At 39.8% G+C, this 22,020-nt stretch overlaps 1 protein-coding gene across 1 annotated transcript in view; it reads right to left on the reverse strand.

Moving 5' to 3' along the window:
* The window catches only part of P3H3 (prolyl 3-hydroxylase 3), a 95,250-nt gene that overhangs the window by 45,780 nt on the left and 27,450 nt on the right, over positions 1-22,020 (reverse strand). Inside the window, exons 6-10 of the mRNA XM_082269184.1 lie at positions 19,677-19,766; positions 19,196-19,248; positions 13,451-13,482; positions 7,843-7,967; positions 7,618-7,713 (exon numbers count right to left, since the gene is read on the reverse strand). Coding sequence (XP_082125310.1) covers positions 7,618-7,713; positions 7,843-7,967; positions 13,451-13,482; positions 19,196-19,248; positions 19,677-19,766 — 396 coding nt within the window. The remainder of the gene's footprint in view (positions 1-7,617; positions 7,714-7,842; positions 7,968-13,450; positions 13,483-19,195; positions 19,249-19,676; positions 19,767-22,020) is intronic.

Below are 22,020 nucleotides of genomic sequence, written 5' to 3' on the forward strand. Positions count from 1 at the left end.
CGACTCAGTGTTGTGCGTCTGACCGGGCTGTGCGACTCAGTGTTGTGCGTCTGACCGGGCTGTGCGACTCAGTGTTGTGCGTCTGACCGGGCTGTGCGACTCAGTGTTGTGCGTCTGACCGGGCTGTGCGACTCAGTGTTGTGAGTCTGACCGGGCTGTGCGACTGAGTGTTGTGCGTCTGACCGGGCTGTGCGACTGAGTGTTGTGCGTCTGACCGGGCTGTGCGACTCGGTGTTGTGCGTCTGACCGGGCTGTGCGACTCAGTGTTGTGAGTCTGACCGGGCTGTGCGACTGAGTGTTGTGCGTCTGACCGGGCTGTGCGACTGAGTGTTGTGCGTCTGACCGGGCTGTGCGACTGAGTGTTGTGCGTCTGACCGGGCTGTGCGACTCGGCGTTGTGCGTCTGACCGGGCTGTGAGATTGTGAGTGTTGGGTGACTGACCGGTGTCAAGTGAGTGAAGCGGAATACCAGAGGGTGAGAAGGTAGCGTTAGGAAGCCAGGAAATAGCCACATAGGATAGACTTAAATCGCTGAATCCCCATTAGATTAGATAGTAGGTACAATGCCCGGCGGGTGTGGAGATGCGACTCGGTGTACATCTTGTGATATGTATGCGTTCCTCGGACATGCGATCGAGGGCGAATACAAATGTGCAAAATGTGAGCACGTTGCTTCCCTGGAAGCTCAGGTCCTGAATCTAGGGAAGCAGCTGGCAACACTGAGACCAATGTCCATACCGGAGGAGAGCCAGGATTGTACCAATCAGGTGCAGGCAGGGGTCTGCACAGAGGTGGGCGGAGTATCGGAGGTGCAGGCATCAGAGCAGAGCAGAGGGGTGACAGTTAGGAGGGGTAGAAGGGGACAAGGCAAGGAGGCTGATCCTGGGCTGGAGCACCCCAATAGATACGCCCCGTTGTGTGATGTTGGGGAAACCAGTCAGGGACCAGCATTGCTGGAGCAGAGCGACGCCCCTAGCTGCCAGGGGAAGAACTCCTCCAGTGAGGCTGGGAGAAAGGGAAAGGAAAGACAGGTGCTGGTGGTAGGGGACTCAATTATTAGAAGGGCAGACAGTGTAATCTGTGACAAAGACCGTGTGCGCCGAACAGTCTGTTGTTTGCCGGGCGCTCGGGTTCGGCACATCGCGGATCGGGTGAACAGATTACTGGGTGGGGCTGGGGAAGACCCAGCTGTCATGGTACACGTGGGTACCAATGACATAGGCAGAGGAAGACGGAGAGTCCTAAACGATTTCAGGGACTTAGGCGCTAAGTTGAGGACTAGGACCTCCAAGGTAGTATTTTCCGAAATACTACCGGTACCTCGAGCCACACCAGAGAGGCAGCGGGAGATTAGGGAAGTTAACGAGTGGCTGAGGAGCTGGTGTAGTAAGGAGGGTTTCGGGTTCCTGGAGAACTGGGCCGTCTTCTCAGTCGGTCACCGGCTCTTTGGTAGGGACGGATTGCACCTAAATGGGGTGGGTGCAGCCGTACTGGGTGAGAGGATGGCCAAAAAGCTAGAGGGGCTTTTAAACTAGGGAATGGGGGGGAGGGTACAGATGTAGAATTAGCCAGTGGAAAGCAAGTTTCAGAGGGCAGAAATGGGGGCATTAGCGGTAGGGTGTTCGGAGCTCCTATACCCAGGGTGGGTACGGGGAAAAATCAAGAGAGCAGCCTAAAAACATCAAATGAGGATAAATGTAACCAATCTAAATTACGAGGCTTGTATACCAATGCCAGAAGCCTGGCCAACAAGATGGGAGAGCTGGAGCTGCTGATGTTTGAGGAGGACTTAGATTTTGTGGGGATAACTGAGACTTGGTTTGACAGCTCTCATGACTGGATGGCGACCATTCAGGGGTATTCCCTTTATCGCAGAGATAGAGAGGGTAAAAAAGGGGGAGGGGTATGTTTGTATATTAAGAACAGTATACAGGTAAATATGAGGGATGATATTAATAATGGAGCTATGGACGAAGCAGAATCCCTATGGGTAGAGCTTCAAAGGGAAGGCACGGTGGGGAAGGTAATATTGGGCGTATGCTATAGGCCCCCAAACCAGAGTGAGGAGGGTGAGGTGGACCTCATGTTACAGATAGGATTGGCAGCAAGGATGGGAAATGTCATTATAATGGGGGACTTTAATTATCCTGATATAGACTGGGCAGAAGGAACCGCGCATTCAGCCAAGTCTCGACAGTTCCTAAATGTTTTGCAGGACAATTTCATGGGTCAGATGGTGAATGCACCGACAAGAAACAATGCGGTACTTGACCTACTGATTACCAACAATACAGACCTGCTCACGGATATAGAAATACGGGGCAACTTAGGGAACAGTGACCATAGGTCAATTGGTTTCAGTATTAATTACAGTAATAGGAAACACAAGGGTAATATAAGGACACTGAATTTCAAAAGAGCCAATTTCCCTAAACTGCGCTCGCTGCTAGAAAATATCAAATGGGATAGAACCCTGGGAACAAAGAACACGGAGGAAAAATGGGAGTGCTTCAAGAGCATACTTAACAAGGGGGTGGGCCAGTGCATTCCACAGGGAAATAAATTTAAAAGAGCAAAACTAAACCCTGGGTGGCTAAACTCCAACATAAAAATGTATATTAGAGCTAAAGAAAAGGCCTTCAAAAAATACAAGACTGAGGGGTCATTGGCAGCATTTAAGCATTACAAAGAGTGTAATAAGAAATGTAAAGATGAAATCAGGGCGGCTAAAATAGAACACGAGAGACATATAGCGGAGGAGAGTAAAAAGAACCCCAAGAAGTTCTTTAACTATATAAACAGTAAGAAAGCGAGGCCAGAACACATTGGCCCCATAAAAGATGATAAAGGAAATATGGCCACTGAGGACAGAGAAAAGGCGGAAGTGTTAAATAATTTCTTCTCTTCAGTCTTCACAAAGGAATCGGGGGGCTACACGAACCCAGCTTGTAAGGCCGAACTAAATAATACACCTCAGGAAGTGCCGCCATGGCTAACAGAGGATAGACTTAGAGCTAAACTAGAGAAACTTAACATAAATAAATCCCCGGGACCGGATGGCTTGCACCCAAGGGTTCTTAATGAGCTCAGCCAGGTGATTGCCAGACCATTATTCTTGATCTTTAAGGATAGTTTACAGACGGGTATGGTGCCAGCTGATTGGAAAAAAGCCAACGTGGTACCAATATTTAAAAAGGGGCCGAGATATATCCCGGGTAACTATAGGCCGGTCAGCCTAACATCAGTAGTCTGCAAAATTTTGGAGGGGATGATAAGGGACCACATACAAGACTTTAGTAATGAAAACGGTATTATAAGTAGTAATCAGCATGGATTCATGAAAAATCGTTCATGCCAAACCAATCTATTAACCTTCTACGATGAAGTGAGCTGCCACCTAGATAAAGGTAAGCCTGTGGATGTGGTGTATCTGGATAAAGGAAGGTCTGTGGATGTGGTGTATCTGGACTTTGCAAAGGCCTTTGACACCGTTCCCCACAAACGCTTACTGTACAAACTAAGGAAGGTAGGTATGGACCATAGGGTGAGTACCTGGATAGAGAACTGGCTCCAGGGGAGAGTCCAGAGGGTGGTGATTAATGGGGAGTACTCGGAGTGGGCGGGTGTGGAAAGTGGGGTCCCCCAGGGTTCTGTCCTGGGACCAATCCTGTTTAATTTATTCATAAATGATCTAGAGGAGGGGATATCTAGTACAATCTCAGTATTTGCAGATGATACTAAATTAGGCATGCCAATATCTTCTATGCAGGATGTGGAAACCTTGCAAGCGGACCTGAACAAAATAACGGGGTGGGGGGAGCGGGGGCAACTACATGGCAGATGAGATTTAATGTAGAAAAATGTAAAGTAATGCACTTGGGGGCCAGTAACCAGAAAGCAAGCTACTCACTAGGGGGGGAACCTCTGGGTGAGTCTAGGATGGAAAAGGACCTGGGGGTACTGGTAGACAACAAGCTTGGAAGTGGCATGCAATGCCAAGCCGCTGCAAGCAAAGCCAACAGAATACTGGGATGTATAAAAAAGGGGATTCACTCCAGAAATAAAGAGATTATTCTCCCTCTCTACAAGACTCTGGTCCGGCCACATCTGGAGTATGCTGTCCAGTTCTGGGCACCGGTCCTCAGGAAGGATGTGCTGGAACTGGAGAAAGTCCAGAGAAGAGCAACAAAAATAATTAGGGGAATGGAGGACATCGGCTATGAGGAAAGACTACAAGCACTGAACCTATTCTCTCTGGAGAAGAGACGATTGAGGGGGGATATGATATCAATGTACAAATACTGTACTGGTGACCCTAGCATAAGGAACAAACTATTCAGAGAAAGGAGATACAATAATACACGTGGCCACTCACTAAAACTTGAGGAAAGGCGGTTTAACCTTAAAGTGCGTAAGGGGTTCTTCACTGTAAGAGCGGTAAGGATGTGGAATTCTCTTCCGCAAGCAGTCGTATCAGCAGGGAGCATTGATAGTTTCAAAAAACTATTGGATGGACACCTTAAAGACCACAACATACAGGGGTATACAATGTACAACATACAGGGGTATACAATGTACAACATACAGGGGTATACAATGTACAACATACAGGGGGTATACAATGTACAACATACAGGGGTATACAATGTACGGTTAAAAGCAAACACACACACACATCATAGGTTGAACTGGATGGACTTGTGTCTTTTTTCAGCCTCACTAACTATGTAACTATGTAACTATGTATGGTGGGGGTGGGTATAGGATTGTGTATATGGGATTGATGGTTGGGGCGGGTATAGGATTGTGTATATGGGATTGTATGGTTGGGGCGGGTATAGGATTGTGTATATGGGATTGTATGGTTGGGGCGGGTATAGGATTGTGTATATGGGATTGTATGGTTGGGGCGGGTATAGGATTGTGTATATGGGATTGTATGGTTGGGGCGGGTATAGGATTGTGTATATGGGATTGTATGGTTGGGGCGGGTATAGGATGGTGTATAGGGGATTGTATGGTTGGGGTGGGTATAGGATTGTGTATATGGGATTGTATGGTTGGGGCGGGTATAGGAATGTGTATATGGGATTGTATGGTTGGGGCGGGTATAGGATTGTGTATATGGGATTGTATGGTTGGGGAGGGTATAGGATTGTGTATATGGGATTGTATGGTTGGGGCGGGTATAGGATTGTGTATATGGGATTGTATGGTTGGGGTGGGTATAGGATTGTGTATATGGGATTGTATGGTTGGGGTGGGTATAGGATTGTGTATATGGGATTGTATGGTTGGGGTGGGTATAGGATTGTGTATATGGGATTGTATGGTTGGGGAGGGTATAGGATTGTGTATATGGGATTGTATGGTGGGGGCGGGTATAGGATTGTGTATATGGGATTGTATGGTTGGGGAGGGTATAGGATTGTGTATATGGGATTGTATGGTTGGGGTGGGTATAGGATTGTGTATATGGGATTGTATGGTTGGGGAGGGTATAGGATTGTGTATATGGGATTGTATGGTTGGGGCGGGTATAGGATTGTGTATATGGGATTGTATGGTTGGGGCGGGTATAGGATTGTGTATATGGGATTGTGTGGTTGGGGTGGGTATAGGATTGTGTATATGGGATTGTATGGTTTGGGTGGGTATAGGATTGTGTATATGGGATTGTATGGTTGGGGTGGGTATAGGATTGTGTATATGGGATTGTATGGTTGGGGAGGGTATAGGAATGTGTATATGGGATTGTATGGTTGGGGAGGGTATAGGATGGTGTATATGGGATTGTATGGTTGGGGTAGGTATAGGATTGTGTATATGGGATTGTATGGTTGGGGAGGGTATAGGATTGTGTATATGGGATTGTATGGTTGGGGCGGGTATAGGATTGTGTATATGGGATTGTATGGTTGGGGTGGGTATAGGATTGTGTATATGGGATTGTATGGTTGGGGAGGGTATAGGATTGTGTATATGGGATTGTATGGTTGGGGAGGGTATAGGATTGTGTATATGGGATTGTATGGTTGGGGAGGGTATAGGATGGTGTATATGGGATTGTATGGTTGGGGTGGGTATAGGATTGTGTATATGGGATTGTATGGTTGGGGAGGGTATAGGATGGTGTATATGGGAGTGTATGGTTGGGGAGGGTATAGGATTGTGTATATGGGATTGTATGGTTGGGGAGGGTATAGGATTGTGTATAGGGGATTGTATGGTTGGGGTGGGTATAGGATTGTGTATATGGGATTGTATGGTTGGGGAGGGTATAGGATTGTGTATATGGGATTGTATGGTTGGGGAGGGTATAGGATTGTGTATATGGGATTGTATGGTTGGGGTGGGTATAGAATTGTGTATATGGGATTGTATGGTTGGGGAGGGTATAGGATTGTGTATATGGGATTGTATGGTTGGGGAGGGTATAGGATTGTGTATATGGGATTGTATGGTTGGGGAGGGTATAGGATTGTGTATATGGGATTGTATGGTTGGGGAGGGTATAGGATTGTGTATAGGGGATTGTATGGTTGGGGTGGGTATAGGATTGTGTATATGGGATTGTATGGTTGGGGAGGGTATAGGATTGTGTATATGGGATTGTATGGTTGGGGTGGGTATAGGATTGTGTATATGGGATTGTATGGTTGGGGAGGGTAAAGGATTGTATATATGGGATTGTATGGTTGGGGTGGGTATAGGATGGTGTATATGGGATTGTATGGTTGGGGTGGGTATAGGATTGTGTATATGGGATTGTATGGTTGGGGAGGGTATAGGATTGTGTATATGGGATTGTATGGTTGGGGAAGGTATAGGATTGTGTATATGGGATTGTATGGTTGGGGAGGGTATAGGATTGTGTATATGGGATTGTATGGTTGGGGTGGGTATAGGATTGTGTATATGGGATTGTATGGTTGGGGTGGGTATAGGATTGTGTATATGGGATTGTATGGTTGGGGAGGGTATAGGATTGTGTATATGGGATTGTATGGTTGGGGTGGGTATAGGATTGTGTATATGGGATTGTATGGTTGGGGTGGTTATAGGATTGTGTATATGGGATTGTATGGTTGGGGTGGTTATAGGATTGTGTATATGGGATTGTATGGTTGGGGTGGGTATAGGATTGTGTATATGGGATTGTATGGTTGGGGTGGGTATAGGATTGTGTATATGGGATTGTATGGTTGGGGAGGGTATAGGATTGTGTATAGCGGATTGTATGGTGGGGAGGGTATAGGATTGTGTATATGGGATTGTATGGTTGGGGTGGTTATAGGATTGTGTATATGGGATTGTATGGTTGGGGTGGGTATAGGATTGTGTATATGGGATTGTATGGTTGGGGAGGGTATAGGATTGTGTATATGGGATTGTATGGTTGGGGAGGGTATAGGATTGTGTATATGGGATTGTATGGTTGGGTTTTCTTTTTTGTTTTTTATTGGTGGAGCCAGATGGACTTTTTTTTCAACCTGACTAACTATGTAACTGTGGGTGGAGTGTCCCTTTTATAGCCCAATACTTTTCCCCATAGACAGAGTTTATATCACACTGTAGCTCCCCCCGGTGTTTGTTTAGTAGAATGCAGTGTGCTGACCTCTAGTGCTCGCAGTACAGTCAGTGATTGGATCTTCTCCCGAGGGGTGTGCGGTGACCGTCTAGCTTTAAACCCGTCTCCTGAGGCTTCAGCTTCCTGAAAGGAGAAAATATTAAAGACTCATCTCTTTCCAAACCAAGCCATGCCCAACCCCCAACCCCCCCCCCCCCATCCTCTTATTTGTATCTTCCCAGAGCCAAGGCCCCAATCTATCACTCCACTCACCTGGACTAGACTGAGCAGAGACTCGCACTCATCCATACTGAGGACCCCATCCAGAGTCACACGGACTGTTCCATTCATCTGTCTTGGGCTAAGTGTGACAGATACCTCCTCATAGGGCAGATCTCCTGGGGGGAGAAAGAGCAGTGTCACATGACCACAACATGGCTTCCATACTGGGACTCACGAGGAACTCCACCATATGTCCATCACTTTCTACTGGGGCAAATGGTTCTTTCACATGACCACTAAACCATCCTGAGCCAACAAAGCTCCATATGACATGAGGGGGCTGAAAAACCGGACTGGAAAATCATTTTTATGCACGCTCTTATATGCTATTTTGGCACGTTTTTATGCGCAATTTGCACATTTTTATACAGCGTTTTTGAGCTTTTATTAGCCAATAGAGAAAACTATCATCTGTTACATTTGTTGCTACATTTTTCTGATTTTTTATTTTTTCCAGCTGCTTTTATTCCTTTTTTTTTAAAATTATTATTCATTAAATTTTTTTGTTGTTGTTAGGGTAAGGGGTTAGAGTTAAGGTTAGGATTAGGAGTTGGGGTTAGGATTATTTATTGGTTTATTTTTTATTTTTTTTTATAGGGTTAGGGTGTTAATACCACTACTATTACTAATAATAATAATAATAATAATAAATGAAAAAATAAATGTAAAATAAATACACAAATAAATAATAAATAAATACATGTGAAAACTAAATGGTTAAAACCCCCGCTAAAAGGTGTATAAATGTAAAAAGGTGAATAAAACTATGCTTCCTGGAGCTGCTGTTCACTAAGTAAAAAAACAGAATGTGGTAAAATCAATCAGAAAGGCAGCGCTAACAGGTAAATATAATAAATATATCGATATAACTGTGTTCAAAAATCTAAAAATAAATATATAATAAAGTGCATATCGTGATCAATGAATATAGAATTAATAAATATTAAAGTGCAAAAGAATATTACAATAGTATGTCCATTGTGCAATTAATTAATTTAAATTAAATTTAATAAAATATATTAATTCTATATTCATTGATCACCATATGCACTTTATTATATATTTATTTTTAGATTTTTGAACACAGTTATATCGATATATATATATATATATATATAATATTTACCTGTTAGCGCTGCCTTTCTGATTGATTTTATAATAAATAAATACAACTAATGAATACTATGTAATAATAAATAATTAACCCCTAACCCTTTAAAAAAATAAAATAAAACTTTCTTCCACAATTGGTGGTGTCAGCAGGGAGTATGGATACTTTTATAGGACTCTTAGATGTGCATCTCAAAGAACACAACATACAGAGATATAGGAAAAGATTCTACACTGACACACACAGACCATTGTCTTTATTCAACCTCAACTATTATGTAACAATGTAAAAAAGAAATGTAACAACTTCCCCACCGACCAATTCTGACATTTCTCTCCTACATGGAAAAAGTATCAGTTTTTTTGCTAGAAGATTACTTCAAACCCCCAAACAGAATATAATATATTTTAGCAGAGGCCCTAGAGAATAAAATGGTGAATATTGCAATATTTCATGTCACATATATATATATATACTGTATATAAGACGAGTAAATAGATACCCAACATGTCACGCTTTAAAATTGCGCACACTTGGGGGAAAGGACAAACTTCATTACTTTAAATTATCCACAGGAAACAATTTAACCCCTTCAATACCGGCCACTCCCCTCCCCCTTCCTGCCCAGGTCAATTTTCAGCTTTCAGCGCTGGCACACTTTGAATGACAATTGCGCATTACACACTCCTATACACAATCACATATACACTCTCCTATATACACACTCTCCTATATACACACTCCCATATACACACTCCCATATACACACTCATATATACACACTCCTATATACACACATATATACACACATATATACACACTCCCATATACACACTCCTATATACACAATCACATATACACACTCCCATATACACACTCCTATATACACACTCTGCTATATACACAATCCTATATACACACTCCCATACACACTCCTATATACACACTCTGCTATATACACAATCCTATATACACACTCCCATATACACGTTCCCATATACACACTCCCATATACACACTCCCATATACACACATATATACACACTCCCATATACACACTCCTATATACACACTCCTATATACACACTCCTATATACACACTCCTATATACACACTCCTATATACACACTGCTATATACACACTCCTATATACACACTGCTATATACACACATATATACACACATATATACACACTCCCATATACACAATCACATATACACACTCCCATACACACTCCTATATACACACTCTGCTATATACACAATCCTATATACACACTCCCATATACACGTTCCCATATACACACTCCCATATACACACTCCCATATACACACATATATACACACTCCCATATACACACTCCTATATACACAATCCTATATACACACTCCCATATACACACTCCCATATACACAATCCTATATACACAATCCTATATACACACTCCCATATACACACTCCCATATACACACTCCTATATACACAATCCCATACACACACTCCCATACACACACTCCCATATAAAACACTCCCATATACACACTCCCATATACACACTCCCATATACACACTCCCATATACACCCCTATATACACAATCCTATATACATACTCCTATATACACAATCCCATACACACACTCCCATACACACACTCCTATATACACACTCCTATATACACACTCCTTATATAAACAATCCTATATACACACTCCTATATACACACTCCTTATATACACACTCCCATATACACACTCCCATATACACACTCCTATATATACACTCCTATATACACACTCCTATATACACACTCCTATACACACTCCTTATATACACACTCATATATACACACTCCTTATATACACACTCATATATACACACTCCTTATATACACACTCCTTATATACACACTCCTATATACACACTCCTATATACACACTCCTATATACACACTCCCATATACACACTCCCATATACACACTCCTTATATACACACTCCTATATACACACTCCTTATATACACACTCCTTATATACACACTCCTTATATACACACTCCTTATATACACACTCCCATATACACACTCCTATATACACACTCCCATATACACACTCCTTATATACACACTCCTATATACACACTCCTTATATACACACTCCTTATATACACACTCCTTATATACACACTCCTATACACACTCCTATATACACACTCCCATATACACACTCCTATATACACACTCCTATATACACACTCCCATATACACACTCCCATATACACACATATATACACACTCCCATATACACACTCCTATATACACACTCCTATATACACACTCCTATATACACACTCCTATATACACACTGCTATATACACACTCCCATATACACACTCCTATATACACACTCCCATATACACACTCCTATATACACACTCCTATATACACACTCCCATATACACACTCCTATATACACACTCCTATATACACACTCCCATATACACACTCCTATATACACACTCCTATATACACACTCCCATATACACACTCCCATATACACACATATATACACACTCCCATATACACACTCCTATATACACACTCCTATATACACACTCCTATATACACACTCCCATACACACTCCTATATACACACTCTGCTATATACACAATCCTATATACACACTCCCATATACACGTTCCCATATACACACTCCCATATACACACTCCCATATACACACATATATACACACTCCCATATACACACTCCTATATACACAATCCTATATACACACTCCCATATACACACTCCCATATACACACTCCCATATACACACTCCCATATACACACTCCCATATACACAATCCTATATACACAATCCTATATACACACTCCCATATACACACTCCCATATACACACTCCCATATACACACTCCTATATACACAATCCCATACACACACTCCCATACACACACTCCCATATAAAACACTCCCATATACACACTCCCATATACACACTCCTATATACACACTCCCATATACACCCCTATATACACACTCCTATATACACAATCCTATATACATACTCCTATATACACAATCCCATACACACACTCCTATATACACACTCCTATATACACACTCCTTATATAAACAATCCTATATACACACTCCTATATACACACTCCTTATATACACACTCCCATATACACACTCCCATATACACACTCCTATACACACTCCTATATACACACTCCTATATACACACTCCTATACACACTCCTTATATACACACTCATATATACACACTCCTTATATACACACTCATATATACACACTCCTTATATACACACTCCTTATATACACACTCCTATATACACACTCCTATATACACACTCCTATATACACACTCCCATATACACACTCCTTATATACACACTCCTATATACACACTCCTTATATACACACTCCTTATATACACACTCCTTATATACACACTCCTATATACACACTCCTATATACACACTCCTATATACACACTCCTTATATACACACTCCCATATACACACTCCTATATACACACTCCCATATACACACTCCTTATATACACACTCCTATATACACACTCCTTATATACACACTCCTTATATACACACTCCTTATATACACACTCCTATACACACTCCTATATACACACTCCCATATACACACTCCTATATACACACTCCTATATACACACTCCTATATACACACTCCTTATATACACACTCCTTATATACACACTCCTTATATACACACTCCTATATACACACTCCTTATATACACACTCCTATATACACACTCCTATATACACACTCCTATATACACACTCCTTATATACACACTCCCATATACACACTCCTATATACACACTCCCATATACACACTCCTTATATACACACTCCTATATACACACTCCTTATATACACACTCCTTATATACACACTCCTATACACACTCCTATATACACACTCCCATATACACACTCCTATATACACACTCCTATATACACACTCCTATATACACACTCCCATATACACACTCCTATACCCGCAGTTGATCCAGAGGAAGGTGAAAAAACCCCAGCAAAGTATGATCCAATTTACTACAGCAGAGGAAAAAAATTCCTTCCTGATCCCCCGAGAGGCAATCGGATATTCCCTGGATCAACTTTACCTATAAATATTAGTATAAAATATTTTACTATACTTGCAAAAAATATTTTTGTCAAAAACAAAAACTAATGCAGCCCCCACAGATAAGACGCTGCCATATATTATACAGTATTCTCATCCCTGGGATTAGTGATTTTGAAGACTCCAGAGAACACGAATCCCGGAACCCCATAATGAGAGACGGGAGTTTTACTATGACAAGGTTACTGTAATAACAACTGATGAGATCATCACATGACACGTCCTTCCTATTGGTCCCCGGAGACATACTCACCCCCGGCCTCCTCCGCTGCTCCTCTCTCTGCCCTAAATAACAGAAGAAAACGTGTTATTGTCACAGCCAATCCCCAACCTCACCATTAACTAATAAAAGAACGAGTGCACAGGATGTTTTATAGACCTTTAACCAATAGGAGTACACTATCAGAAACGCAGCCAGGGACCACAGCAATGCTATGTGAGTAATGAATAGAAAGTAAAATAAGCGCAATATCTGTAGATTATTCTCCCATTTAACTATAAATCTGCTTCAAAAATTAAAACTCTGGGTGGTAATTAAATATTAAAGTGCTAAACTTATATTATGGAGTGATTAAATCATTATTAAAAATTAAATCTCTGTGTAAACCGATCAGAAAAGTGCGAGTACAAAAGATGTGCTAAAAAAAGGTGCAATAAATATGTAAATCTTTCAAGCAACAACTAATTTTAAATGAATACTTCTACATATATAATATTATGTGTCAGTGCTAATCTTCTAATAATTAATATTCTGCAACAAAATCCTCCGACATCAAAGTGCGATCGATATTGAAGAAAAGTGCTGATATAGTGCAATGATTTCCATAATTAATATCAAAATCTATCAGCGATCAATGACAGAATATACAGTAAATATGTGAATAAAGTTCATTAGAGAGAGTTTATATTGCAATCCTCCAGTGACAAAGTGCAAACAGTGCAAATCATCAAATCACAGAGGAGTTCTCAGTGCAAATCATCAAATCACAGAGGAGTTCTCAGTGCAAATCATCAAATCACAGAGGAGTTCTCAGTGCTCAGAGGTGAGGATCCGTCCAGCACAGTGATCAATGATTCTGCCCAGATAAAACTCAGCGGAGATTCTGCTGGTCAGATCATAAACCAGCAAACAAGCCTGAGAGCCGCAATCAATATCAGCCTGGAATCCTCCTCTCTCCTTGTAAGTTGCTCAATCACCCCAGAATGGAGATCAATTCATGATGGAGCACATAAGGGAATATAGAAAGCGATGCCACACATAGCGTAGTACTGGAGAATACTTCTTTATAAAAAAAAAAACAACAACAATAAAACACTCACATTTGGTGGTGTCTGCCAGACACTGGGAATCTGCACATATAAGATCCATCCACTGCTCGGATCGTATTACAAAGACTCATGAGCAGGGATAGAAAGTAGCAGTGAGAGTTCTCAGTGGTGCTGTCTCAGCGTCCTATCGCCATGCCCTCAGGATCCGAGCAGTGGATGGATCTTATATGTGCAGATTCCCAGTGTCTGGCAGACACCACCAAATGTGAGTGGTTTATTGTTGTTATTTTTTTATAATCGATTTTGGGCCATCCGCTTGCTCCCCTGTAAAAGAAATGGATAGTCCCAGTTTTTTTTTCTTTACTTACCTTGTTATTGAAGAAAATATACTCACCTTTCTTCCACTTCCTCCCTCTGCGGCCGCGGCCCACGCCATCACTTCCGGCTTGCGATGACTCCTGGGAGCTGAACGTCATCACTACCAGGAATCAATGCGCCTGCACCGGCCCCGCTCGTCACTTTCCGGTGCGGCACCGCATTCCCTGCTAAACAGTTTCTGGGCATGCCCGGAAGCTGTGGAGGGATGACGCTCCTGCCCCAGAAGTGACGAGCGGGGCCGGTGCAGTGCATTGTGGGACCGAAGAGAACACGGAAGAGGACGCTCTGGCTTTAGCTGCCCACACCTGAGATGGCAGCGCTGGAGAAGAAATTTTCAAGGTAAGTATTTCTTCTAAAAGGTAAGTGCGACCCGGGACAGATCAGAGGCTATCCATTGTGGAATGTACTACCCTGACTGTCCTGGGGGGATTTTTATTAAAAAATAATTTCAGAGGCCGGAACTCTGCTTTAATAAAGAATTATTCTCCAGTATTAGGCTATGTGTGGCATCCCTTTCTATATTCCCTTATGTGCTCCATCATGAATTGATCTCTATTCTGGGTGATTGAGCAACTTACAAGGAGAGAGGAGGATTCCAGGCTGGAATTGATTGCGGCTCTCAGGCTTGTTTGCTGGTTTATGATCTGACCAGCAGAATCTCCGCTGAGTTTTACCTGGGCAGAATCATTGATCACTGTGGTGGACGGATCCTCACCTCTGAGCACTGAGAACTCCTCTGTGATTGGATGATTAGCACTGAGAACTCCTCTGTGATTTGATGATTTGCACTGAGAACTCCTCTGTGATTTGATGATTAGCACTGAGAACTCCTCTGTGATTTGATGATTAGCACTGAGAACTCCTCTGTGATTGGATGATTAGCACTGAGAACTCCTCTGTGATTGGATGATTAGCACTGAGAACTCCTCTGTGATTGGATGATTAGCACTGAGAACTCCTCTGTGATTGGATGATTAGCACTGAGAACTCCTCTGTGATTTGATGATTAGCACTGAGAACTCCTCTGTGATTGGATGATTAGCACTGAGAACTCCTCTGTGATTTGATGATTAGCACTGAGAACTCCTCTGTGATTGGATGATTAGCACTGAGAACTCCTCTGTGATTGGATGATTAGCACTGAGAACTCCTCTGTGATTGGATGATTAGCACTGAGAACTCCTCTGTGATTTGATGATTAGCACTGAGAACTCCTCTGTGATTGGATGATTAGCACTGAGAACTCCTCTGTGATTGGATGATTAGCACTGAGAACTCCTCTGTGATTGGATGATTAGCACTGAGAACTCCTCTGTGATTGGATGATTAGCACTGAGAACTCCTCTGTGATTGGATGATTAGCACTGAGAACTCCTCTGTGATTTGATGATTAGCACTGAGAACTCCTCTGTGATTTGATGATTAGCACTGAGAACTCCTCTGTGATTGGATGATTAGCACTGAGAACTCCTCTGTGATTGGATGATTAGCACTGAGAACTCCTCTGTGATTGGATGATTAGCACTGAGAACTCCTCTGTGATTGGATGATTAGCACTGAGAACTCCTCTGTGATTTGATGATTAGCACTGAGAACTCCTCTGTGATTGGATGATTAGCACTGAGAACTCCTCTGTGATTGGATGATTAGCACTGAGAACTCCTCTGTGATTGGATGATTAGCACTGAGAACTCCTCTGTGATTTGATGATTAGCACTGAGAACTCCTCTGTGATTTGATGATTAGCACTGAGAACTCCTCTGTGATTTGATGATTTGCACTGAGAACTCCTCTGTGATTGGATGATTAGCACTGAGAACTCCTCTGTGATTTGATGATTAGCACTGAGAACTCCTCTGTGATTTGATGATTTGCACTGTTTGCACTTTGTCACTGGAGGATTGCAGTATGGACTCTCTCTAATGAACTTTATATTATTCACATATTTCCTGTATATTCTGTCATTGATCGCTGATAGCTTTTGATATTATTATGGAAATCATTGCACTATATCAGCACTTTTCTTCCATATCGATCGCACTTTGATGTCGGAGGATTTTGTTGCAGAATATTTATTATTAGAAGTTTAGCACTGACACATAATATTATATATGTAGAAGAATTCATTTACAAATATTTACATATTTATTGCACCTTTATTCCGCACATCTTTTGCGCTTTTCTGATCGGTTTACACAGAGATTTCATTTTTAATAATTATTTAATCGCTCCATAATATAAGTTTAGCAATTTAATATTTAATTACCACCCAGAGTTTTAATTTTTGAAGCAGAATTGATAGTAAATGGGAGAATAATCTACAGATATTGCGCTTATTTTAATTTCTATTCAACCTCATCATTACCAATAAGAGAAAAACACGGCCAACCACAACCCCCCTCATCCAATCACAGCTCTACAAACCGCTATTCATTATATTGGAGAGGAACTTCCCAGAAATATACCCACAAAGGTGTCACTGATAGTACAAAGGTGTCACTGATATCACAAAGGTGTCACTGATAGTACAAAGGTGTCACTGATAGCACAAAGGTGTCACTGATATTACAAATGTGTCACTGATATTACAAAGGCATCACTGATATCACAAATGTGTCACTGATATTACAAAGGCATCACTGATATCACAAATGTGTCACAGATATCACAAAGGTGTCACTGATAGCACAAAGGCATCACTGATATCACAAATGTGTCACTGATATTACAAAGGCATCACTGATATCACAAATGTGTCACAGATATCACAAAGGTGTCACTGATATCACAAAGGTGTCACAGATATCACAAAGGTGTCACTGATATCAGAAAAGGTGTCACTGAGATCAGAAAAGGTGTCACTGATAGCACAAAGGTGTCACTGATATCACAAAGGTGTCACTGATAGCACAAAGGTGTCACTGATAGTACAAAGGTGTCACTGATAGTACAAAGGTGTCACTGATAGTACAAAGGTGTCACTGATAGTACAAAGTCCGGTAAGGTGGCGACCGGCAGCATCCGAGTTCCTAGGACACAACGAAAGGAACGGATGTTGCTCCTTCCACTGTGTGACATCAGAAACCGTAAGCCACCAGACTGAACAAGTTATTACCGGTTAGAACACGCATCTGACCAAACTAATCATGGGTTAATTTGGAGGTCAGAGGGGAGATATGGGGTCTATTAGACCCCAGACGTCTCAGTAAAGAGGACCTGTCACAGCCCATGCAGTCACAGAGAATGTTGTTCATCCTTTGTGACAGCAATAAAGTTGATTTAAAAAATCGCCGCAATGGTTATGGCGAGTGTTATAATTCTAACACCGGACCTCCTCTGTAACTCTAAACTGGTAAGCAGTAAAAAGGCTTATAAAGCGTCACCTATGGAGATTTTTAAAGTGTTTCGCAGTTTGGCGTCATTCCACGACCACGCGCAATTTTAAAGTGTGAAATTTGAAGTATCTATTTACTCGGCGTGACATCATATTTTATATTTTACTCAACTGTTGGGTATTATATTATGTTTTTGCGTATTAAAATGCGCTAAAGTGTTTTTTTTTTGTTTTGTTTTTTAAACGTTTTAAAAACAAGTTTGGCGTCATTCCACGACCACGCGCAATTTTAAAGCGTGAAATTTGAAGTATCTATTTACTCGGCGTGACATCATCCTTTATATTTTACCCAAGTATTCAGTATTATATTATGTTTTTGCGCATTAAAATGCGCTAAAGTGTTTTTTTTTTTTTTTTTAAACATTTTATAAAAAGTTTGGCATCGTTCCTCGACCACGCGCAATTTTAAAGCTTGAAATCTGAAGTATCTATTTGCTCGGCGGGACATCATCTTTTATATTTTACCAAACTATTGGGTATTATATTATGTTTTTGTGCATTAAAATTCACTAAAGGTTTTTTTTTAAACATTTTAAAAGCCGGCGCGCAAATACCGTGTGACATAAAAAGATGACAGCCATCTTTTTATTCTGTAGGGCCTCCGCTAAAAAAAAATATATATATATGTATATTTAGGGAAGTAATTTTCTAGCAAAAAAAAAAGATTTTCTTTTTATCGTTGTGAGAAGTGTCGGAATAGGCCGGGGGGGGGGGGGGGTGAATTAGTTAGAGCGCCCCCTTTGAACCAGCAGACCGGTCACAGAACCGCCCACTTGTAAGGGCCAGGAGGATGCGATGATTGACAGCTCAGAAAATGCAGTGCAGCACACAGCAACCTCACAATGAACCCTGTAATTATCTGCCCAGCTCACGCACCCCTGACCTATGCTGTAGCACCCCCTGGCTTTGCTCCTGTGCAGCGCATGTATTTGGTAATAGAATGGGAAGAATTCTGACCTGACTCTGTCCCGTAGACTCTCTGGGACAATCTCTTCCGGCGTCCATAAATCCTGCAACACAAATCAACAATAAAAGAGAGAAATTCAGACAGAGTGCAAAAATACAAATAAACATAATAAAACCTCAAAAGAAACATTATATATATATACACACAATATATATTTTACAGTGTATGTTATGTTGTTATTTTACATAAAGCTTAGGATAAGAAGGATACCCCCCCTCCCCCATATCACTGCGGCATTATGTAGATTCAATGGCTGGCCAATGGTGAGAAGCAAAACAGAAGAGATGAGGGATGGATGGACGATGGACAGATGGATGGACGGATGGATGGATAGATGATGGACAGATAGATGGATAGATGGACAGATGGATGGATGGATGGCTGAATAGCAAAAAAATGGGCTGGTCATGAAGGGGGGTAAAATCTTCCGGAGCTCAATACAAAACCTGGTCACCCAGAAATAGGGATTACCTGATCTCGGAATGGGATGTCCAGGTTTTCCATGGCGTAATACAATAACTTCTTCTCTGCCAGAGTCTGACGCACGTATGACGCGATGCTCTGCAAGATACGACACACGCAGGAATTACACAATATACAATACTACACAATAATAATAATAATAATAATAATAATAATAATAATAATACACAATACTACACAATAATAATAATAATAATAATAATAATAATAATACACAATACTACACAATAATAATCATAATAATAATAATACACAATACTACGCAATAATTATAATAATAATAATATACAATAATAATAATTATAATAATAATAATAAATAATAATAATAATAATAATAATAATACACAATACTACGCAATAATGATAATAATAATAATATACAATAATAATAATTATAATAATAAATAATAATAATAATACACAATACTACGCAATAATGATAATAATAATAATAATAATATACAATAATAATAATTATAATAATAATAATAAATAATAATACACAATACTACGCAATAATTATAATAATAATTATAATAATAAATAATAATAAATAATAATGATAATAATAATAATAATAATACACAATACTACGCAATAATTATAATAATAATAATAAATAATAATAATAATAATACACAATAATAATACACAATAATAATAATACATAATAATAATAATAATAATAATAATAATAATAATAATAATAATAATAATACGCAATAATTGTAATAATAAATAATAATAATTATAATAATAATAATTATTATTAATAATAATAATACTACAGAAAGAATCTCCTACACTACTTGCCCAACCTATGTGGACGCCTCCCCATCTGAGGGAGGTCAGGTGTTTCATAGACATGTGCAGTACGTTTCATTCTGATTCGAAATTCAGACAAATTTTCCGTTTTCAGAAATCCAGATGTATCCGAATTTTCAAATAACAATAGTTCCGAATTTAAACTAATCCGAAAAATAAAGAAAAAAATTTGGACAACATTCGAATCGATTGGGATAGTTTTCGAATCATCTTAAAATAGTTTTCGTATTCGAAAACTTTTTGAATAGTTTTCGATTTGTTTTCCAGTTTCCAAATAGAATAAAAATAGAATAAAATGGAATAGAAAGTAAAGGAATAGAACAGAAAAAAATAGGATAGAATAGAATAATAATAATAAAAAAAAGAATATAATAAAACAAAGAATATAACCATCTTCTGAAATTCAAATTTCAAACAGAATACATTTGGATTTGAATACATAATATAGAGTAGAATAGAAAAGAGTAGAAAAAAAAAAAGAATAAAAGAGACTATAATAGAATAGAAAATAAAAAAATACAAAAAACAATAGAATAGAATAAATATAACCATTTCCCATAATTCAAATAGAATAAATTCACATTTGAGTGGAGTAGAAAAAAATAGATTAGAATAGAGCAGAAAATAATAGAATAGTATAGAAAAAAAACAACAACAGAATAGAATAAAAATAACCAATCTTCGGAAATTCAGATTTTCTATAGAATAAATTTGAATTTGAATAGAAAAGACTAGAATACAAAATAGAAAAATGAAAGACTTAAAAAAAAAAAACTATAGAATAGAAAGAATATAACCATTTTCCAAAATCCAAATAGAATCAATTCAAATTTAAATAGAATAGAAAAGATTTGAATATGAAGACGGTTATATTCTATCCTATTCTGTTATTTTCTATTATTTTCCATTCTATTCTAATTCAAATTGAGTAGATTTGAATTTTGGGAAATGGTTTTATTCTTTCTATACTGTTCTATTGTTTTTTTTTTTTTTCTATTCTTTTCTATTCTATTCTTTTAATTTCTATTCCATTTTGTTCTGTTTTTCTCTACTATAGTGTACTCTTTTATTTTCTGTTATATTCTTTTCTATTCTATTCTATTTTTTTTTCAATTCTATTCCTTTATCTTCTTTTCTATTTTATTGTTTTTGGAAATTGGAAAACAATTCGAAAACTTTCTGAATTCAAATTTGGAAAATTTGAATCAATTTGAATACGGAAAATGAAACGAATTCCGAAAAAGAATTAAACCAATTTAACTAAATGATTTATCCAAATAACATTCCAGCATACGAAGAGGTTGAGGAAAGCCTTCCCAGAAGAGCGGAGGCTTTTATATCAATAATTAGAGGCCATCTCCATATTAACCACCTAAGGACCGCCCCATTTACTGCAGCAGGGCGGCCCTTAAGTGCGAAATCACTTACCTGTATGTGATTTCTTCCATTGGCTCTGAGGCACACGCCGGAGCTGTACTCCCGCTGTGATTGGACACAGTGGGAGC

The sequence above is a fragment of the Pelophylax lessonae genome, assembly GCF_965119305.1.
Source record: "Pelophylax lessonae genome assembly, chromosome: 9".
In the NCBI taxonomy this organism is placed as follows: domain Eukaryota; kingdom Metazoa; phylum Chordata; class Amphibia; order Anura; family Ranidae; genus Pelophylax; species Pelophylax lessonae.